The following is a 23,432-nucleotide window of genomic DNA, read 5'->3' on the forward strand; positions in this document are numbered from 1 at the left end:
AAAATATACTAACCAAAATAACAAGGGCAGCAGCTCATTCATTCTGCTCTTTGCTTCTCCTGTGATATTATCCTTTTGGACAGTCTCACCCTTTTTGATGTTTCACAAAGTTTTGCTGTTCAATGCATTTTAGTTGCTGTCATAAGAGCACAGTATCTAAAGTTGAAAATGAAAACATTATTTTATTTATTCATAATTGATTTCCTGAAGCTATGAGCTCTAAAACCTGGTTAAATATCCTTTATTTTGCAAAAGTTTCATGGTTAATACGGTGTGCTCCTATGAATATATGCAGTCTGAGCCAGTGTGTCAGATGGAAAGACCCTTGTGATTTTGAGAAAGAAGGGGAGGGGAGTCTGATTTGCTGCTAGGATTTTGGGGCCATCGAGCAGTATGTCACTTCTGATGGCTTGGCCAGAACACACTTCCCTTATGAAATGGGATTAATATCACTTCTTTTTCATACCTCTTTTTTCTTTGTCCTTCTCTTATTTATTTATTTGTTGTTGTTGTTTGTTTTTTTTGTTTTTTCTTTTTTACTTTTTTGTTGGCATAGCTAACCAAATTTCATTTTTGTGGAAACAAAATGTTAAACAAAAATTGTCACGGGCTCTATATGCTTATATTTAATTAAAATGGATTACAGCTGTCAGAGACCATCCAGTATGGTGTCTCAGCATTGCTGTCTTTTCACAAACTGGTGGTTACTAAATATTTTGATTAATAAGATGCTTTTGTTTAAATAAGAAAATCAGGCTGTTTACTTGTGCTCTGTCCCTGTCAACAAAAAGGACTTGGCTACAGATTTGTGCTGCTTCACTGCTTTCCCCTCTCGGGTTAATACTGATCTTTGTTTATCCTTTTCAGGCGCCTCCTTGGCATTATAACAAAAAAAGATATCCTCCGTCATATGGCCCAGACGGCAAACCAAGACCCCGCCTCAATAATGTTCAACTGAAACCCATAGCTGAGGAGAGAGAGGAAACTGAAGAGGAGGTTCATTTGTTGAATAGCACAACACTTTAGTCCGGGAGGTACTTCTAAAAATCAGAAATGAGAGCTGGGTTTTTGTGTAACAGTGCTGCTGGAAATCAGGAGTTGGTCTGGGGGAATATGTGGAGAGGAGGAAGGCTGTTGGGAGCATGGGAGCTGCTGTCCTGCACTGGATGCGTCCTGAGATGTCCGGTCTGCCATGATAGTGCAGTGGGAGAGCCATGCGAGGTAGCACAATTCTCCAGCCCCAGCCTGGTACTTCAGCATCGAAGAGATGTGTTACTAGTCCCTATTTCTGGAGGGATCCTTCTGAATTGAGCCATCTTACGGAGACTGAAAGGTCTTGCCCTTTTTACCATTGAAAACTGTTGTGTTAACTCATGAAATGTATAATTATTGCGCGTCACCTTTCTACATTCCAGAAGAGCTTTATTTCTCTCTCTCCTGAGCCGTAACAAAGCCTCTTTAAATTGGTGTGCCCTTTTGAAGTAGTTGTTTCTCATATTGAGATGTACTGTGAGTTACTGAGGTTGGATCACAAGAAGGGAGGTTTTTCTTGTGCCATTAAACGTGTAAGGTTGAACATCAAGAAGTGCTTGGGGCAGTACAGATCTACTGCGACAAAAGCAGACCGAGCAGGCAATACCTCGCACGAGCCATGTGAAACATCTTTCAGCCCATCTGCCGTGACAAGAGAAAAGTAAACAAAAGAAACTAGAGTTGCAGAGAAAAATACAGGTTTTGCTGCAGAAAATATCAATAATGTGACCTGATCTTATGCAATTTTTGTATTGTCGAAACACTAGGGTATATACCAATGTCGTGCAGTATAACGAAGAGTACTGCTATTCTACTAGTTAAGAGCTGGAACAATTCTGTATATGTGTATGTGGATAAATGCATGCTACAACACTGGAGATATTTCCCCCCTGTAAAATTTGAGATCGCTCATTTTTATTTTTTCTTCTCAACAAAAGACGTTCCACTGCTGACATGGTAGGAAGAAACGTAACTCATAACTTGCACTAATGTATATTATTTTTCTTGAGGTTTTACCATTATTTATATTTTTATGAATTAAAAAAATCTATTAAATACAAATCAGTTAATGTCTCACATAACTAATTACCTTTTTAATGTGATTTTATATAATAATTCGTAATCCTCTGCGAGTAATGGAGGATTAGCAAATGTTTACAACTAGATGAAGGGTTTAAACAAAATGGTTTCTTTACAGTCCAACATGCATATACGATGATTTTCAGATGTAACTTTCACTGCCGTTACCTTAAGACTTCCTTTTTCCTTTCTGAGCAGATAACTGGAACAGTAATACGAAAAATATTTTAAAAAATCAGGGTTTTAAAACGAATAGGAAGCAACTATAATTATTAGATTGCTTTAGATTGTTTTTCTGGGTACACAGAGGTGTAAATGATACATGGCCACAGAAGATGAGCAGCAGGGCAGAATCGAATCCAGTACTTGAAAGCTTGGCAGGACTTCAGAGCTGAGCAGCACCACATGCACCAGGTGAGCTGACACATTCCTGACGTATTTCACCTTTAAGCCACCAGGTCCATTTTTCTTCACTATTTCAAACCACCACCAACACGTGTGGAGACAAAGGTAGCGTGCTGAAAGTCTGCAGTAAAAAAGCTAAGAAATATGGTTGACAAAATCTTGTCTTACAGTATGGGGTTAAATAAAATTCAGTTATTAACAGATTCGCCCATGAGACTGCAAAAGTTTACTTGATTAAATGGCTGAAATCTTGGGCATCTGTAATGCTGTCATCACAGTTACCTCAAACAGCTTTATTCAGCCGAGTGCTCAGTGTGATTTTATCTTGAAGAATGGCAACGTGCTCCAAACAACGTTCTGGTAGTATTGGCGAGCTCCAAAACAGTGCCAGCGCTTCAAGTGCTCTGCCGAATTTTTGTCTGTTTTCAGAATATAAAACTGCTGTCACCTCTGTCTCACCTCTTGTATCAGCTGGAGCCAGGGGAAAGCCTGACGTGTTGGTGGGCTGGCTGCATCAGCCCCTGTGCAGAAAGCAGCTTTGGAACTGAAAGAGAACCAAGCCGTGTGCAGGTTGCTGTGTTGCAGCAGCTACCTGTGCTCTTCCAAGCGTGTCAGTGCTAAAGGCTCCAAGCTTGTTCTGTTAGGTTGTGTGAGCTTGCAGAAACCTTATAAAGAGTAGGATTTGGCCCATCCAAGGAAGACAGCTCAGGAAATTGTCTGTGAGGCTGATCTCTGCTGTTTGTTTGTTTTTCTCTGTAGTGGAAATGCAGTACAGCTTAAAAAAGAAAAGAATTTGCTTTAAATCAGTTTGAAGCCTCTGCCATTTCTGATGGTTTCCTCATCCTAACACGCTGCAGTGTAGGTACTGTAGTAGTTTGCACCTGACCCTACCTACAGACTGTCCTGTCTGGAATACAATGCAGCTCATGCCCCTGCTGTGTTTTATGATTTTAGTATGGATCCCAAGTGCTGCATATAAGTGGTGCATCTCTGCTTACCGTTCTTACCTGCTAAGCTTTCTCCACTGACACGTAAAACGTCTCGTAAACACGCATTAGAAATTCTGATACTGAAGTATGTGTGCCTGTGCTGTTCAACTAAACTTTTCTAATGTTAAGCTTCCAGCGCCTTACTCAAGTCACTGATTTGAAAACAAAACGTGGTGGATGGGAGGGTGAAAGTGTCAGCATTATTATTATTCTTTTTGTTTTAAACCATTCAGTTACTGGTTGATGAAGAATGCATACTTTGTTAATCTGTGATGTTGCCTAGAGCTGTATTTAATATTGATTGATCTTAATGTTTTTATTTATGATAGTGTGGTAGAGCTGCATATCATTACAGTAAAAAATCCCGTTACTGTGATGACTTAATCAAACATTAAAAACTTCTGTATGACCATTTGTTGCTTCGACTCAGTCGTGTTTTCTCAAGCAGTATTTCTGTGGATTTTTGCATTTAATTTCCCTGAAATAAACGGCCATAGGCTTTAGATACAGCACTGGTGAAAACCACACATCTCTGACATAGGCTTTTCCAAAGTTGCTTCAGCCTTGTTACTGTGGAGTAGTTGGCTTCCTGGTTCAAAAGCAGGCAATGCTAATGTTGTCCAAAAGGCAGAAACAGGTATTTTCTTTACAGCGCGTGTTTCGTCCTTCTGCTTAAAAAGAATATGGTACGGTTGTTAGCTGCCTGTTTGCAATGTGTTTTACTGGGGTATTTTTTCCAGATAGTGTTAGTCATTAACCTCACACTGAGAAGAACAGCTAAAAGCAGAAAGTACATACTCAGGTCCCCATTTTTTGCAGAGATGTTCGTAACTAAATAATGATGTGAAAGGTGAATGCTTGTGTGACTTACAGGGCATTGATGTGGAAGTGTCTTCTGTTTGGAACCTGAAAAGGGAGGAGGACTGAATTTCTGCAGATGTTCTTTTTATTTATTCTTATTATAAAACAGGACTCAGTGCCCATGAAAAAGTTCATGTCTGCTCGTGTTACTGCTGGAATCAATGAGACATCTCCATGCTGATCCCAATGGGGGGAGCTGTCAGATTTAGAAAAGCAGATGCTGCATGTCTGAGAACAGCAAATAGCTTTATGGTGTAAAATGGCCTATGGTTTTGCAGTATGTTAAACTAAACGGAGTGACACAGTTCTGTGAGTGCTCCAAAAGTAATGCCTCCTTTTTATGACATCAACTCACAAACACCAGCTCATGGTATGGCTGTAAAGGCTGTACCTTCCCACCAATGTTCCAGCCCATTTAATTGCTGTGTGAAGAGATATCTGGAAGTGTGTATCAAGCAAAGTGGTGTCACTAAAAATTCCTCCATGAGGGGAAAAAATGGCACCAGTTGTCATTCTTGATGCTTGCTGAATGTTAGTGGAGACTGAACAGTGGCTGTGAGCACAGCGAGGCAGCAGGTGGTGTTACAGCAGTGGTGACAGTGGGTCAGCTCCACTGGTGCAATCGTTAGAAGCATGGCATGCTTCTTCTTCATCACCGGTAAAAATGCAGAGGCAACTATGGTGACTGCATTGAAAAAGTTTAGCAGCTGAGAATTTGCTCTATTAAGTAACAGTGTTGTCATGCTTTGTATCCCTTGTGGTTTCCATGAAAGTTAATGGGGAGACATGACTCTTCTTAATGTAAGGACACCTCTGGAGTTGAAACATGGGCTCTATTTATTGTGTGTGTGTGTGTGTGTGTGTGTGTGTGTGTACTGCTATACCACGTGCTGCAGCAGGAGCTGAGCCTATGCCCAGGAGTGAGGGAAGGTGGCACTGCACAGCTGGTGCTGGCTGCTAGCTAAGCAGTACCCTGAGAGTAAACCTGCCAGTGCAGCAAGATGTAAGAGCAATGAGCCCATGATTCTTATGAACATGCATCTTGTTCTAAGTCACGTTGGTTCTATTTTTAAAAAACGCAAAATAGAGAAAATATTGGAAAACAGCGTCAACATACTAAGGTAAGGAAATCCAATGGAATCATTTTATAACGTAGCACTGTTAGCTGCTTTCTGATCTGTTCATCAATGAGACCAAGGCCGCTGCCCCGTGCCGGCGGCAGAAGGGAAAGCTGTGTCCCTCAATGCGGCTCTTGGGGGCAGGCCGGGCGCCCTCGCTGTAGCTGCAGGGGCAGCGCGACAGAGCTCAGCCTCAGCGCACGCGCAGCACCACCGCCGAGGGTCGCCAGGGCAAGAGAAGCCGGTCCTTAGGAAAGCTTTATTAACCGCAGCACGGAACGAATAAAACAGCCCACGCCTCCCAAACGCAAGCGCGACCTTGGCGCTGCCCCGGCTCAGGGCACCAGGCGGTCCAGGCCCTCCTGCCGGCGGTCTGCCAGGTGCGCCTCGATCACCTCGGCGAAGAGGTTCCTCTTCAGCAGGCTGTAGGCGAGCGGCAGCAGCTGGGCCACGGTCTTGTGGAAGTACTGCATGAGAGAACAGCAGCACTGAGCGCAGCACTGAGCGCAGCACTGAGCGCAGCACTGAGCGCAGCACTGAGCGCAGCACTGAGCGCAGCACTGAGCGCAGCACTGAGCGCAGCACTGAGCGCAGCACTGAGCGCAGCACTGAGCGCAGCACTGAGCGCAGCACTGAGCTCCCTGGCATCGCGGGGAGGGCAGGCAGAGCCCCGCCTCTCCACAGGGCTCAGGTGGCTTCATCTGGGGCCGCGGCAGGAACACAGCGTTCCACAGCGGGTTTCTCGGTGACTGATAGCATGCAGTGAGAAACACAGCCAGCAAAACACTGGGCCCCTGCGATTCTAAGCAGCCGTTACTGCCACTGGCAAACCTTACATTTACTGCAGCCACGATCCTTTTCAGTCCTGGGGGGGTGATGGTTAATAGAGAACAAGGAGTGTTACCCTGAATCTTTATGTGCGATTAGGTGCTGGTCAGTGTACACAGAATAGCCTCAGCAAGCCGATTACCACGGAGCCAGAAATAGACATCTGGAAACATACAGGCTACAGCAGGCTGGTGGGAGGGCTTTATGCCATCGAACAGGAAATGCACGCAGGCAAAGGACACTGGGGTCAATTTTTTGCCCCCTGGTATGCCTGCAGCCAGCAGCCAGTTTCTTGGTCAAGTTCAGTACGAGCGCTTGAGCCCATTAAAACAGGTGGTGGGAGGAGAGGGAGCTTTGTATCTATCCAGCATATCTAGATTAAGAATTCTGCATTTGCACCTCAAATCACAAAAGTGCCATTTAAATTCTTTTGACCTGTAGGATCGTGGCTTCATAGAAGCTGTTTCTAATTTAACATGGAGTAGTGTCATAAATATGACTTCTTAGCATATTAAGAAGAACATCCATGTAGACTTCCATGATTCCTAGCAACGAGTGTATGATAACAACAGTTAGGAACAAAGATCTATGATACATAACAACCCCTTACCTACACATAAAATAACACGTAACTGCGAGAAGCATGGCTTCTGTAGTACTTAATGGCTTCTGTAGTACTTACGTGTGACCCATAGCAGAAAAGGTCCATCCCCAGTTCATATCCCATTCCATAGTCACATTCATCATTAGCAAACTGAACGTAGGTGAGCATTTCTTGAATGGGTGCAAATGCCTTCAGTCTTTCGTCATCAGTAGGAGCATCAACAATGGCCTTACATATTTTCTTCAGATTAGCTGCAAAAATAAGAGCAGAAGGACTTCATGTTTAAATAAATAATACCGCATCGAAGTAGCTTCTGTCAAATGCATTCCCGTGGGTCTCAACTGAAGATTAACTGGACACAGTCTGAGCTACTGGTGAAAGTGTTTCTATTTGCAGCTCCTTCTTACCCCACACCCATCCCATTTCAGTTCCCCCTTCAGAGAGGGATATTCATGTGCTGAACTCGCACCAAGGAACTGATTTGGGTTAGAAAAGCACCAGAAGAGGCAGAATGAGAAATAAAACCAAAAATCCCTGAATGTAGATCAGTTCTTTTAAAATACCTCCTGTATGGCTGTGCCAATAAGGCTACTACTTTAGGAGTTATTACTTGAGATGTAGTATGTTCTACTGATTCTTATCGGATTTATTAAGAAAAAGTTACATTACAGTGGTTAAAACTTCTGCCCCTTCCCAGCTGTTCATCTTCTCCAGGTAGAAAATATGACTGCAGCTTGTTTCTTGCAGACTAGAGTTGACTGGAGGCTGCCTAATGAAAGTGGAAGAATACAGTAAACAAGATACTTACCATTCGTTTCAGGAAGTTCTCTGTATCCAACATCATTTTTGTCTACAGGAACAACCAGGCCTGCTCCGTGAAATGTTTTGGTCACCACCTAAAAAAAGAGCCAGGAAACTGAATGTAGTACTGTACGGCAACACTGTGACATAAAACCATTCACTTCATTAAAGCAACATCAGCACCTGACTTCTGGTGGTCAAGCCAAATACAGCACCTAGCATCAAGGACATCATCTTAAACTGTGCAGCAGTTACTGTTAAGCACTGGGGTTTAACGTAACCGGAAAATCCAATGAAGTTCTGAAATCCAGGAGTCCCTGGGTTCACTGACTGCCAAAATTACTTCTGATAGGTATTCAGAAAATAGATTAAAATGCGAAAAAAAATCAGACAAATAAGTGGAATTAAAAACGAAAGCAGTGTAACAGAACTCAGTTCTCTCCAGTGGATCAGGAAAGTCATACTTTCTTATCTCTCTGTTTCATCTTCGTGGTTTTTTGTTCCAGAGAATAACCCAGTTCTTTTGCTCTTCTTGTTAGCTTTTCATCTAGGTCTTTCAAAACAGCATTTTTCTTTTTATCAGTCGCTTCCTTAAGTTTTTTTGTCAAAAATAATCTGTAAACAGAAGAAACACGTCTTAAAAGAGCTTAGCAGAAAACAGATGAATAGCCTTCTAATCACCACACCTCCAAATCTTGTAATATAGATTAGCAGTCATGGGCTTATTTATACACAGGCTTAGGAACTCAGGCCTCTAAACAACTAGAACAAAAGCCAGAGAGTTTGGCACAGTGCATGCTTTATTCTTTACCTATGAAGTATTCTGACACACAAAGTGGGCAGTTTTTTCTTAAGAGACTGTCCCGTGTAGTCATTCCAATATATATTAAGCTTCAGAGAACTAACTCCTATGCACTCTATTTATAAAAAGAAAACATTTTTCCAGAAGCCTGTGGAAGATTTTCAGAGCAGCTTTAAACTTGCTGTCAGAGCAGGGAGGAAGGGAGTGTTTCTTGAGGAAGAAAGAGGTATGGCAAGATAGCTACAATATTAATAGCTTGTTTTCTATACAACTTTTTATAAATAACAGTAAATATGAACCTTACTTGACTGCAGCAAATACATTATCACCAACTTGTGAAATCAGACAGCTCTTCCTTGCTTCATTTGCACCGACCCAGACAGGAAGCTCATCTGGCACATCCCTGTTTATGAAAAAGTGCATACAAATATTCAAGCTGTGCCCATTTCTCCTATTCCGAAGTGAGATTAATCTCCCTCCTTGCCATGCTGCCACCTTCAGAAAGCTAACAAAAGCACAGTTAGGCAGCTGTACAACCTCACAGCATGGCTTCAAAAGGAACTCCTATCAGTACAGGTGACAGTGAGTGATAGTGCAGTTCTCAAATCCTGTCTCACGGAAAACAAAGATGAGGAAAAAAAAAGTTACACACAATCATATTAGCATACATTTAATCAAATACCTGAAATATCCCATGTGATACTGTGTTTTGCTATCCCCGACAAGTATAGTCTGGAATTCAGGGGGATCATAGAAGAATCTCCAGTGAAGACTGAAGTTCACATTTGCTGATTTGGCTTTTTTGTGTTTCCCAGCAAGGATGTCATACGGTCCGACCAGTGTAAGCCCAACACTTGACACAAGTGCATCTGAAAAGCAGAGTGTGAACTACTTTACTGTCTGGCAGGCACGAAGGTAAACTGAGACATTCCTGTGTCACTCAGGTATCAAAAGCCTCCACAAATCCAAACAGTCAGATGTGCTGTTTAGCAAATGAGAAAAGCTGAGATATTCTCCTGCCTGGATAGTTCCCCTTCAAGAGCTGGATTATTACTCTTTTCATATGAAAACAAATTGTCATTTCTGGAGCGCCTAAAGGCACCACATCCTCTTATAATAAAATCAATGTGGGGAACCTGAAGCCTGAGTTGATGCGAGGAAGCTTTAATTCCATGTTAAATATTTTAGGTGTGCTTGAAAGAAAGGCAGAATTAGGCAACATTTGTGTTATGTAATTTTATTTCAGAAAGCTTGAAGCAGACTGATGTCCTTGTCAGCAGCCCCAGCGTTATTGTTTATACTTACAGAATTATCTCGCACCTGCACTGAACACAGAGCAGCATCAGGATGCCTCCCACAGCCCCGTCCGCCTCCCTTCCAGCTGTTAGAAAAGGGAAAAGGCAAAAACCATTGAGAATCACACAGCCTACCAGCTGGTTTCTCAGGATCCAGTTCCTCACAGAACTTCCAGAACTGGTAGAAGTCCTCAGGCAGCCTCAGCTGATAGCATGTCTCTGCTTCTTGCTGGAGGGCATCGCTTGCCTCTGCCTGGCCTGACCGTCTCTTCTTGACGTCCCCGTTTTTGTCACACTGCAGACATGGAAAGAAAAGTGCATCCAGCTGCTTCCTGATGTGCAACTGAACAACTCTGCAAAGCGTATGCATAGATCAGAGTGCCTCTTCTGCACAGAGGCCCTTACTGGTGCTTCACCTCACACCCGTACTCACACACACAAAGCAGTGTTGTGATCTCAGTGGACCAGCACCTTTATGGGCTGATCACAGAATCACAGAATGGCCCATGTTGGAAGGGGCCTCAAGGATCATGAGGCTCCAACCCCCTCACACCACAGGCAGGGCCACCAACCTCCCCATTTAATACCAGCCCAGGCTGCCCAGGGCCCCATCCAACCTGGTCTTTAACACCTCCAGGGATGGGGCGTCCACAACCCTTCTGGGCAGCCTGTTCCAGCACCTCACCACTCTCATAGCAAAGAACTTCCCCCTGACATCCAACCTAAATCTGCCCTCCCTCAACTTAACAGCATTTCCTGCTGTTATCTGCTCTTTCAAGGAATTGATTCCCCTCCCGTTTATAGGCTCCCTACAGGTACTGGAAGGCTGCAATGAGGTCACCCCGCAGCCTTCTGTTCTCCAGGCTGAACAAGCCCAGCTCCCTCAGCCTGTCTTCGTAGGGGAGGTGCTCCAATCAAGCAAAGGACTGCACAGTCTTAACACTTCATCTCAGCCTCGCGTTATTTCAAACCGCCCGTTTCCAATGGCACTGCAACCCGCATCTAGAAATTTTACAAACACGGAGGTGCGACTCTGCCATTAACGACGGGAGGGCTGCAGCACAGCCACCAGTCAGGCCTAGGGGCTCCCTCCCACCCTCGGGCCCTGGGCCGCCTCACTCCGGGTCCTCCCGCGCTGATCCCCTCACCCGCCGCCCCCGCCCGCGCGCTCCCCAACACCCACCTGTTCTCCCGCCGGCTCCGCCGCGCGCGGCCGCCGCTTCCCGCCACCTGTCATGCTCCCGCCGTCCGCATCGCCTCGCCCCGCCCCTTCCGAGGTCGCTCGCGGAGCCTCCGCGCTTGCGCACGCCCGCCCGCCCCTCCGGGTCCGGCCCCGCCCCGCTCCTCGCGCTCCGCTGTGGCTGTGGGGCGGCTGCCTGCGGTGTGCGCTCGTACGGCGGTGCCTGAGGGAAATACGGGGCTCTGGTGCAGCCTCAGCACCCGGTGCGGCCCTGCTGCGCCTTTCCGTCACGCGTAGATCCGTTGTCAACCGGCGATAGCTGTGTTACACATACACGGTCCTCGGTTTAGGAAAGCGCATCAGCGCGCGTCTGCTTGCTTGCTTCAGTGTATTGCTCAGCGTACCAAGTAGGGCAGAACCGAAGGCACGGCGGGATGCCGGGCAGACACAGGCTTCTGCTGCTCCGCCTCAGGGAGCAGGCGGCGCTGTCCCGGTTGGAGTTGCAGGGCGTGTTACAAACGGCTCGGTGCTGACGGCCGGGCGGAGCCTCCCGCCTCCGCTGTGAAAGCTGCTGTTAAATCAGCAGGTGCATTAAGGCGCTGGCATCCTGTGCACGAGGAATATTGAAGTCCAGGTGTGAACCTTAGGTAAGGGATGGGTTATCTGTGTAACACGAGGCTAAGTGGGTACGAAAGCTCCCTAACAAATCACAAACCTAACTATTCTGAGAAGTGTGAGGGATGCTGCCTTGTGCTTTCCTGAGGGCATGTTCCTGCTGTTGGTCTCGCTGCCACCCCGTAGTTTCCAGTATAGCAGGCCTTAGCTGTACTGCAAGCTGGGTGAACGGCACCTGAAGCAATGGTTTTCCCCAGCAGCTTGGAGGAGGTGAGTTGGGTCATAAATCTCAGGAGAACAAAGGCCTGTCTTCCTTCACCCCCCACTGAGTATCAGATATACAGCTTAGCTGGTCCAAACTCCACCTTACACAGTGAAACGATGCAGTGACACCAAAGGTGCCAGTATTTCCCATTTCAGCGTTAAATCTAATCACTGCTAAGTTCTGCCACCCATTGCCATTTCAGGATCAGCTTTTCCTGATCGCAAGGTGAAATTAATTAGCTGTTATTCATTAGATATTAAAAAAGCAAAGAATTCTGAAGAACCAAGGAAAAGTTTCTTAACACAACCAGCCCGGCTGAGGTTCTTATGTGCTGTTCAGGATAGCTACTTCAGGACATGGCCTTAAGGAATTAATTCCTTAATTTACCTCACCTCCAAGCCTACAGCTTTGCAGATACTTTTCAAGCTCTCTTGCCCATTTTTACTAAAATGAAGTTCCAAATAACTGTTCTCAGTTCTACAAGTAAAATTCTTCCAAGTGGAACACAAGAGTGACATAAGAATGGTAACTCAAATGTGCCTCGTGACAGCCTGTAGTCTTAAGTGTGTGTTCCTGCCGTGTTAGACTTCTGCTGCGAGACAAGTGAAGGAAGTCGTTGTGAAAGCTTCTACACTTGGAGTCAAGAAGATAGAACCTTTTCACAAGTGTAAAATCCCGAAAACCTCAGTTAAACATTTGTCTCTTAGAATATTTTGCATTCTCAGCATTGAGAGGCACAACACAGGTGTGAAGTGAACTTGTGATGGACACATTTTCGGTACGCTAATACCTCACAAAGCAGAACTGTACCAGAAAAAAATTGCAAATCACCTAGATTAGTACTTGGGCATTTTATAGTGTTCATAGTCAGAGGCCTCAAAAGCCTGACTGGGAGGGCTGTTTCCTCTGTGGTACAGGTACAGCTTGTGTGAACATTGTAGATCAGTTTATTTCTTGTTCTTTTCTCCACAGAAGAGTAGTCTGCAAGATGGCCTGGGAAAGAAAGAGGCACAGTATGCAAGAGAAAAGATAATAAATCATCTCATGCTTTCCAGGCAAGTGCTGCAGCCACTAGATTATTGAGTAACAGTGTTTGGTCATGTTTAAAATAATGTTTTTTTTTCTCTGTAGATGTATATATTTATAGGCATATAAATATGTAGTGTAACTCATGCATTTTATATTAGTGTTACAAACAATTTTGGATTGAGTAGGTCAGGAGAGATGGGCTCAGTTGCCTAATCTTAATCCATCAGGCTTAAGCTGTGAGGCAGTTAGCTTAGTTCAGCTGAGAACATGTTGGTGGTACGTTCAGCAATCTAACTATGAATGACCAGCTTGACGGAAAGAACCTTCCTGAGGTCAGAGGTATCTATTCTCAGGCATTAGCTTAGAAGATTTTTACACAACAAGCATTTGGAACTTAAGGTTTAATAAACTCCTCTGTAAAGTCTTTATCTTCATCAGTTTTTCTCTGAATTTCAGAGATAGAAAGGTTGTGGGATCCCACAGTTACACCATGTAGGCCCTTTTCCCAAAGAAAACAGCAAGAGGGGAAAAAAAAAAACGCTTAAAATACTTAGTGATTATTAAGAACACTGTTGTATTTTTTTTCTCTCTGTGAACAACCAAGAATTCAGTCTGTGCATATCTACCTTCAAATAATTAGTTCTGACTTCTAAAGTCATGGACTTGAAAAGCATATATATAACTTGTTATCACTAGCCATATTGGCATTCCTTCTGTTCATTTGTAAGGCTGTAACATGAAAGACTTTTTACAAAGCTTAAGCAACTAAAGCAGAATATACAAGAAAGTATATTAAAGCCCTCTTCTTCCTGATGCTAAGCAGACTCCTGTGTCTTTGCTGTCAGTCTGTGCTCAGGTGTTCCAGACTCCTGAGAGCTGAGTTCCCTGCGAGGCATGATAGAATCTGTGCTGCATTACCCATTTAGTTGTGTGACACGTATAGTTCATCTGTTTTTCCTGCTCTTTACATAATTTACAGGAAACCATTCCAGTCATATTTTTAGGTAATTTACAGGGTACCTAAGCTGTAAGAGGTAGGTGTGCACAGTCTTCTCATTGATCTCCACAATGTACTGATGACTAGACCATGCAATATAAATGTATAAAATTGTTGCAGAGGAACATGCTATTGCGCGCCGCTTGCCACAAGAGGGAGCCATTAAAGTTCTTCTTATTATTAAAAATAAGTAAATAAATAAATAAAGCCGAGACAAAGAAGTACCTTAATCTATTCCTGGCCAGACTGATGTCCTTGTATATACCATTCAGTGCAGCTCCTATAGGAAAAAGCCTGCTTCTTAGCTTCGGGTTATTTCATCTTACTGTATGCAGTCTCAGCATGTGTACCAAGTATGTTGGATTTTTGTTTGTCAGCTGTTTAGTGTGGTTGTACAGACATTATGCTATTTTTAATTGGTTTTTAACATTATAGTTTAAGTGGAGGTCTGGTTCTTAATGAGTTACTTTACAGAATTACCAGCCTTCTCCTCAAGTTAAGCTTTAAATCATGGGTGTACAACCTTCTGGTTTACCTGAGATGCATATAAAAATATAGTCAGTGTATGTATTACTAGTGGGCTGGACATGTATGCCTTAAATAATCCTTAGTTCACACAGAGCCACTGGTCCTAGCATTATTCGCTTCTATAGGACAGCTCCATGTTTTCAGGCTCAGGGTAAAATGTGTCCTACCTTCCATAAAAAACAAGGATGAGCAAGAACTGTGGTGTACACAGTCAATGTCAAGGATGAGGGATCTGCCTCCGGGAAGGTTGTGAGTGAGCAGTACTGCAGCAGGCTGCAAAGACACAGTGCCTCTGCTGAGTCACCACCTCACTGCTGCCTGGGCTGGTAGGTTGTCCTGGGTTGCTGCCAGCTCTCCTTGCAGTTCTGCAAGGTAGGCTGTATATGTCAGGATGAATGAGAGAAGAAAACACAATGGGAGGGGGAGAAAAAGTCTTGTCACTGGAATAAAACTCATAAGGATGTTGCAGGCCATCTATTTCCTGAGAAATCCTAGCGGCTTCGTGTTGCTTTGTATTGGGAATGTCTAGAATAGAACATGGATGAAGATGTAAGTAGATGGTTGTGAAGGGCTTGAAATCACATATACCGCTTAGTGTAGTGATTAATATTATTTTGGCATCAATACAGAGAGCCTTAAAATAACAACTCTTGACAGGAATGTAAACCCCACAGCTTTGTATTGTTGTAATCCAGCATTTTGAACCACTGTTTACTTAGATGTAGTATCTAGTAGTAGACTATTGTTTTTAAGTTGGCAGTAGTATTTTACCGCAACCCCAAACCTGCCTTTCTTTCTGCTCTGAATTGAGTATAGGAAAATTCATTATGCATTCCGATTGCATAAGCATGCAGTCCAACCCCTACCATGTATCCTGCTAATTTCCTGTGACCTGTGATTATACAGAACTATAACTCAAGTAAGATCATTTGCAGTTAAGATTTAGAGCTAACAAACTGATTATTATAAGTTACCTGGTTTACTAGGAAGCACAGCAATGTATATTAAACACAGTCATCAGGCTCAGTCCAGCTAAATGTATTATCCCAGGAAGTTAAATCTTCATTGATGAGATCAGGACTGGGACCTACTACACACTCTTCCACATGGAGCATCTCATCAGTGGCAAAGAAGATGCTTCTAGTAACTGTTCTTGGGAGCACCACATTATTGGTGAGGATGTCAGCAATTCTGTTGTTGGCAGGGCTCTTAAAATGGCTGACAAGTGCAGTCTCCAAGAGTTTCCTGACCTTCCACAGCTCTGGGGGGAGGTATAGGCTCAAGGTTCACTTCTTGCCTTATAGAGCAGCTCTCTGGAGTACAGCAAGAAATCCAAGCTGGAGTTCTCTGCGTACCCAACCCCACCCTACAACTTCATCCTCCCCACCCACACCTCTCTGGAACAGTGACTGCTCCTTCATTGTGGACAATGAGGCCATCTTTAACGTCTGCAATTGCAAGCTGGATATCAAGGATCCCACCTACACAAACCTCAACAGGCCGATTGGGAAGTCTGCCTCATCTATCACTACCTCTTTGAGATTGATGATGCCTTGAATGTTGACCAGCCTGAGTTTCAGACCAGCTTGGTGCCTTTCCCTCAGATACACTTCCCACTCACACCCTATGCAGCCATCATCTCATCAGCGAGAGCTTACCATCCTCAGATTTAGTGAATGGTTAAGGGTGAGCAATCCAATTACATTTAGATGCTTCTGGAAGAAAAATCTTTTCTTGCACTTTTCTTTGCATCCTGGCAACCAGTGGAGATTAAAAGGAACAAGAGCTAGTTTTAGCATTGGCCTTAAAAAAACAGCACTGAAATTTAATTTTGGCTTTAGACTTGTGTTCATATTTAAAGCACTACTCTCAGACCTGCTTGGAGGTTTCCTTTCCATACGGCTTCTAATGCAACAACACAATAGATTGCTGCCTTAAACATCCCCAGAAAGTAGTGCAGAACTTGGTGTTCTACTGTGCCATTCCCAGCTAACAGATGTGCAGCATCAGCACAGTTCATTCCCAAACACATTAGCTTTCTAACCATAAGCTTAATCAGTTCGAGTACAGCACAGTGCTGACGCAGCTCTGCTGTTTCCAGTTCTGGAACTAGGCAAGTTTGATGCTTTCCTGTGATTACCACATTGCACCTTTGCACAACACTGACAACACATCCAAGTCTGTTTTAGTGATCCCACTTCTTGTTCACCTGTCTTGATACTGTGAGCTACCATAAACAAGTACCATGGTAGGAAAAAAGAACACCCAATGCCATGGTTACAGCATACTGAAAGATAGTAGTACTGTCTGAGGCAGGGTTACACCCAGTACCAGGAAACAACCCTATTTTCACCAGGATGACAGTGGGAGAATGTAGTGCCTGGCCTTTCCCTTTGATGCAGACCTTGGGCTCACCACCCCTTTCACACCAGGTTACTTTAGTGCAGTAACTTAATACAGACATCACTGGGAAACTGCAGCCATTCACACCACAAGAAGAGAATGACATGCTTCCTGAACCTTGAGGAGTCAACATTATTTCTTGTATAACTTCATTTCTCTAGGGTCTACAATTTTTGTTCTGATGTGTATTATTATAGTATTATTATTATTTCCATTTGATTTATTTACTTCCTCTTTCCTGTTCGGTCTTGGCAGTAGCTTTGGAGTTCACTGGGCTGTTCCACAAGTGAAAAGTGGATTAAACTTTACATGAGTCCTAGTCCTGTGGAGAATGCAACATGTGGCTAAAGAAATTGGAAATTCCTTGTGGTTAATGTGTCAGAATAGAAAGCATATAGAAAGTGAAAATTCACTGCAGTTAGCTTCAAAGTGAAATGTGTACTATCATTTGAAATGAATCACTTTGTTTGGAGTAGATCACATGCAAAGGAAGTTCTCAATAAGGCCCTGGATGTTGTGTAGTCAGGTGGCCATTTACTCTGGACGACTTGAGTTTCTATGAAGTAAAGCAGTACGGAATTGGTTGATGAAAAGAAAGCTTTTCTAATAGGATCCTGTGATGTTATATAAACATTTTTTCTTGTGTATCAAAGGCAATTAGTGCATGATAAAACATATTAAATATTTTAATGCTCTTTAGAAGAGCTCAAGTGTGAAAGCTAAAGAAAATTTCGTTCTGGAGGGTAGTTTAGCTCCAAGTTCTTCCCCCTTCCTCACTGTCTACATTTTTGCAGTAATTATCATGATCACGTTCTTTCCTGTTAGTGTGAGTATCTCTGCATTATACTGCTTTACACTGGGTACACATAACAAAAGTGCAGACTACAATGCTTAAGTATTGTCCTGCGTAGAAGGAATGTGTAATCGGTCTTGTTTAATTTGAGTATTTCACAGTGTCAGTGCAAAAGGCTGAAATAATCATGTGATTGTATTTGGAAACGTTAAAAAAATAATTCAACTATTTTTGTTAAATAGATGATTGGAAAGCTTATAGAGTCCTTTGGGTAGTACCATTCTGGTTATCTAGAAACCCAGGATTTAAGTTGCACAAGTGTCCTTGATGTAGGTTTTGGAGCAGTTTGTTAAATTTGGCATGTTTTTATGCTGCTACCACTTGAGAAAGAAGATGAGGACTGAAAAGAAATGGCTGGATTGTTTGCTGACTTGATATTAGGATGCTAAACTTCTCCATGGTCATGAATTGCCCTTTAAAGCTATGTGGTTTATACAAGGTAACCATTCAGAACTGTCTGCTTATTTACACTGACACTTCAGCACAGGTGTGAACAGCACCATGTTGGAGACAGTTGTGCCTTAGACTGTATACATCACTTGTAGAAGGGTTGAAAATAGAATTGCAATTTGAACTAGCTTCTTCTTAGTTTCAAAACTGTCGTGAAAGCAATCTGTTCACACAGTGCTGCTATACATAAGGCCTGGATGCAGTTAGGATGTGAATAAGGGTGCTATTGATCAGCACAACGTATCTTCTGTCATATGACATAGAGAACACATCAAACTGTGCAGAGTAAATGGGGTCAAGCAGGAGCTGAAGCTCTTTTATGTGCCCCCAGTAAATCTGTTCTTCACGTAGTGTTTTAGAAGTAAAATACTGAAAATATAGATGTATAGAAGCTTTCAAATGCATGGACTTCACAGACTGAATAAGGAAGCTAAAGTTTATTCTGCAATTTTGGTGAAATACTTGCATGCATGAGGCACATCAGTGGATCTAGTCAAGAGGTTCACACTCTGTGAGACCCCCTTAAATAACAATAGCATTTAAGCATACATGAACTTAGCGAAAACATGATGTGCAAACAGAAGATCCTGGAGTGGAAGATCACAGATACTCAGTAAGAGTGAGGAAAGGATCCATTTAAAATTATCCCCCCTTCCCTGTGTAATAAATCTGTCTACCTTCCTTCGCCTTCTCTTCCTTTCTTTCCATTTTGACTGTTGGTGTCTTCTGACCAGTAGGTATCTGCAGCCTCGGAAGATCCATACCTCAACAGATGTGATGCCATTCCCTTAGTCCCTCAGATGTGTTTTTTCCTTCTCTTGTCTTCCGTGGTTCTCATTCTCACTGTTGCTCCTTTACTCTGTTGTATTTATTGTTGCTTCTTTTGTCTGTGGGACAGACTTCACAACTACCTTTTGATTTCTGGTTTTCAGATACCCAGCATTCAGTTAATGCAGCCACAAGTTCACTGTAGGAGCTGCTTTCTGGACTCACTACTGAATAGTGCTTAATGGCTACTATGAAATATTTCACAGCTATTAAGATTAAATAGTAGGAAATAAGCCCAGTGAGTATATGCTCAGACTATCCTTCTCCTTGGACTGACAAAGAATGAGTAAGAATTACTTGAGGAGAAATTAAGAGTTAGTGACATTGCCCCCATCCAGTTATGGTGAGTTAAATGGACTTCCCAGCCTGGAAAACTTTGCTCTGTGTTCCAGTGCCTGTCTTGTGGAATCAGTACCTCTCCTAAGCAGATCACATGAAATTTCTAGGCAGTAGGCTAAGTCTAATTGTGAAGCATTTCTGAAATGAATGGACTCAGAATCTGTGGGGTTTTTTTCATTTGCTTTTAGTGAATTTTGGGCTAAAAGAGCACTTGTTTCTAAATTTGCTTTATGAGTGCAACTGTGAGATAAATTAATGGTAGACTTCCATCTGCTGATATTCAGTTCAAATTATCACCTATTAGACATAACATTTGATCTCTGACTAGAAGTTCATTCACTCTCATTTTAGATTATCGAGTTCTTGGCCATCAAGAAATTAAGCTGAAGCAAATAGAAAAGGCTTACATTTTTGTAAGGTTGTCATGAAGCAAAACCTCTTTTCGTGTAGTCTCAGAAAAGTGTTGTTACTTAAGCTGCTAAGTAGAATCATGAGGACAGTTCTGTATTCTAGAAAATACAACAACAAATAGTAAGCAGGATACCAGGCAGGTTAATCTGTACTGGGCTAGTATAAAAAGGACAAAAGTAAACATATGTTCTGGGCTTGATTTTCATAGAGTTATATATTCTTCTCGCACTTACATATTTATGTACCCAGCCTGATTACTACATCTACAGCCAAAGAAGCCACATGAGCAATGTGATACAAGTGTACCTTTTTAAACCCATCCAGATCACTTCATATGGTGGCAGTAACACATGGCACTCTGTGTGGGCTGACTCATTTGGCAGAACTCTTTAATAGCTGTGATATCCCAGCAGGCTTTTTGCTGGACATCACAGCAACACAGGAAGTCACTGGCTCAATATCAAAGCAAGGGGAAAAAAACAAAACAAAACACCAACATGCTTAAAATGGTTTACGAGACAAATATGCACATGTTCAGAGCAGTCAGCATACACCTCTAATCCATTCTTAGAAGTTTGCTTCTACTTTTAAAATAATCAGGCTATTTTTGTTCTTTATGTTACTCTTGTGATTTGATATGTACTGTTTTTCAGTCAAGAACACATTTCTGTTGCAGGAGTTGCAAGCTCCCTTAAAATAGCATTTGCTGACAATATGCCATTGCTATATCACATGCAAATAGTCTGCAATCCATTGTTCCTAAGTGATGTTTTTCACTAAGCACTGAAATTTTTGAATTGATTCTTCCTTGAGGTTGATGAGAATGAAGACTAACTTTGTTGAACTAAAGGGAATACCAAAAAGATAAGAGAGTGGAGAATAAAATGCCATGTTTCAGAAGGGAAGTGACATTTTGGTCAGTCTCTGTAGCTGTGTATGACTGATCTCCAGAAGAAAAACATTTAAAATGAAGTGCTTCGGATTTGCAAACAACAAATCATGGGCAGAAATACAGAAAAATAGTAAAGCTGGCAATGGCAGATACTAAAAATAATACAAATGAAAACTGAGATCTGATGATCACTAAAAGAAATGTTCAGACAGTATCACGTTTATATACTAGGAAGGAGAGGGGAAAAAAACCCTTTAACTAGGGAGGCTGCTTGGGCCCAGCTGAGCTCTGGAAGCTCTGAAATGATATGGTTGACTTAGATGATTAGAAAAATGCAGGGAAGATGAATAGAAATGAAAGAAAATGATAGAATCATATAATCATTTATGTTGGAAAAGATCTCGAAGATCATCAAGTCCAACCATCCACCTAACACTGCACATCCACTGCTATCATCCAGGTTGCCTGGAAATGCCAAATTGCGGATTGGTTTAGAGGAGAATACAGGATAATGGGGATACAGGGGGCATAGGGGAAATAATAGGGGAAATTGTGAACTTATATGGATATGTTCATAGCTCATCAGCAGAGCAAGTAAGAGGAAAAAAGAAAGAGTTTTGAGTGTTTTGTTTGTGTTGGTGGAGTTTTATTTCTCCCTCTGGTTTGCTGAGTTGTAAAATAAAAAGAAGGATGTGAATAATTCACTATAGTCCCAGCTAACGGAATTTTTTCAGTGTCTGTGAACTATAATATCTGCACTCCTGATGGACTTCAGAGCCATTTAGGACTTCTCTCCAGAGCAAACAAGAATAATATATATTTTGTATTATCAGATTCAGAAATAGAATAACCTGGAAGGGGAAAAAAAGAAAAAAAAAAAAAAAACAAATGTTTTACATTCAGAAGTCAGATTAAGTGATGAATATTAGTGGCTGGTTTGGTTGGTTGGTTTATTTATTTATTTATTTATTGGTCCAGATACATAAGGCAACCAGTTTTGATTGTGTCTGTCAATGGGCAGCAGTACAGCCACATTTAAGACGCATACTCCTTTGGGTCATGAGCCGTTTGTACTATCTGCTTTCAGTCACACATTTGGAAGAGCTGGGATGCTTGATTCGTTCTATAAACTGTTTAGATTGTGCTAATGCTGCAGTTGTAATAGCAGAGTAAGAGAGGCTAGTAATTTACTAGCACTGCTGCCATTCTGAATTCGACCTTCAGGCAGATTTTCAATAGATGATGAGAATATGAGAGGTAACAGCCTGGAGTCCTGAAGAACTGCCTGTTCTGCAGAAAAGGAAAGTAGAAGATAAAAAAAGCAGTAAAGATAACTTACTTAGAATAAATCTTATTTTGACAACCCAAGCAGTTTTATTGAAGTACTGTGCTGAGATGAAGATCTTCAAGTGTGTATTTACATCTCAGTTCCATCTACCATGGTAGCCGACAAAATCTGATGAAAGCAGCCTCAGCTGGTTGGTATATATGAATAGGTTTTAATGCTCAATGCTCCGGTTTAATATAGGATTTTTAATTTCATATAGAGTTTTATTCTCATTGAGTAAGAATCAAAGTCAGAAAAAGAGCTGTGTCTTACAAGTGGCGTTTCCACAGTTGTGCCATGTTTCAGGGTTTTATAACACTTAGTTACTAGAATTTTCCATTTGACTTCAGAGAAAGTTGGACTGGGCTCTTAATGCTTGTACGTGGAACATTTTATTCACGTTGTTATGATCCTAAATATCAGGGCATGCTTTTGGCTTTTTTTGTGCTAGTTTCCTCACATTCAGGTTCTGTTGAATTTGTTTTGTAACACAGCTTATGTGTTACTGGCACACCTTCAGAAATTGGTGATATTTTTCCGCATATTGTTCTTACTTTGCTATGCATCTGCTGATGTTTATTTTAGCAGGAGGGTAAAGGTATTACCACCTTTTCTGTGTCACTTTTCCTTTGGAAGAGTCAGGAAAAGATTAATAAAATTTGAGCAACTGTATTAAATGGAGGTACTGTGATGCATAATGCAGCCATGTCTACAAATGCCTTTCAACCCGTGTTTACATAGGAAGTGGAACTTTATTCTGAACTTCTTTAAATTAATGAGAGTTTTATTACATTAAGTTAGTGTATTTACATGAATGCAGGACTAGCAATAGAGACAACAGTGTTAGACTAGTGACTGCATACAGCCCAGGGTGCTCAGTAAAGGACAATCTAATTGATCTAATTGATTATGTTTTTGCACAGTAGGTTTTCTGTGATTCTTCAACAAGGTAGGAGTTTGTTTCCATCTTCCACTGACTTTTTCCAGTGGGTAGTTAAAAGACTTTATTTTAATCTGTTGGCAGTTACTCGTATCATTATTATTTCTCAGTTGTGTTAGAGCAGCGCTGTCAGTTTGTCCTACTTAGAAACCATCCAGTACTAAATGTTAGTGAGAAACGTTTTCTGCTTCACGGAGTATAAGTGACACGCTCAACCTTCCCTCTTGCTGTGCTAGAATTCTCACTGAATATTGAATCATCTCACTGGTCCTGATAGTCAGCATCTTCCGTGGACTTTCTGAAAAGCCACCTGAAACTCTCAAATAAAAGGCATCATCAGTAAATTTCTTCTCTTGGCAGAGTGCAGCTCTTGAGATGCCAGATGTTTTCCAGGCCAGTCAGACCCATAGAACTGGCACCCATTACACTGACACAAACCTCACCATCCTGCACTCATAATAGGCCATTTCTATGCTTACCTTTGTAACTTTAATAGTTGATGGCCTAGTTAAAGAGATCTTTACAAAAAATATTCACTCAATACATTTTTCCTCCAAAGT

General features: G+C 42.2%; 3 protein-coding genes across 10 annotated transcripts in view; 2 read left to right on the top strand and 1 right to left on the bottom strand.

The window, feature by feature from the left end:
- CLCN3 (chloride voltage-gated channel 3) overlaps window positions 1-3,918 on the top strand; it is a 57,082-nt gene extending 53,164 nt beyond the window's left edge. For all 8 annotated transcript variants that reach the window (XM_072335452.1, XM_072335457.1, XM_072335451.1 and 5 more), the window contains one exon: window positions 868-3,918. In XM_072335452.1, coding sequence (XP_072191553.1) covers window positions 868-1,026 — 159 coding nt within the window. In that variant the 3' untranslated portion in view covers window positions 1,027-3,918. The remainder of the gene's footprint in view (window positions 1-867) is intronic.
- A 1,812-nt stretch (window positions 3,919-5,730) lies between these two features.
- HPF1 (histone PARylation factor 1) lies at window positions 5,731-11,148 on the bottom strand. The gene is made up of 8 exons (XM_072335460.1): window positions 10,999-11,148; window positions 9,951-10,110; window positions 9,203-9,389; window positions 8,825-8,923; window positions 8,183-8,333; window positions 7,726-7,813; window positions 6,996-7,168; window positions 5,731-5,952 (listed from the first exon to the last, which is right to left on the bottom strand). The coding sequence occupies exons 1-8, from the start codon at window positions 11,050-11,052 to the stop codon at window positions 5,821-5,823; spliced, it is 1,044 nt and encodes a 347-aa protein (XP_072191561.1). The 5' UTR covers window positions 11,053-11,148; the 3' UTR covers window positions 5,731-5,820.
- Window positions 11,149-11,429: 281 nt separating this feature from the next.
- LOC140251741 (tubulin alpha-3E chain-like) lies at window positions 11,430-16,102 on the top strand. Its single transcript, XM_072335811.1, is given in 4 exon segments — window positions 11,430-11,488; window positions 15,487-15,831; window positions 15,833-15,969; window positions 15,972-16,102. Coding segments are annotated over 4 exon segments (672 nt in total).
- The last annotated feature ends 7,330 nt before the right edge of the window (window positions 16,103-23,432 follow it).

Source organism: Excalfactoria chinensis, chromosome 4 (genome assembly GCF_039878825.1).
Source record: "Excalfactoria chinensis isolate bCotChi1 chromosome 4, bCotChi1.hap2, whole genome shotgun sequence".
NCBI lineage: Eukaryota > Metazoa > Chordata > Aves > Galliformes > Phasianidae > Excalfactoria > Excalfactoria chinensis.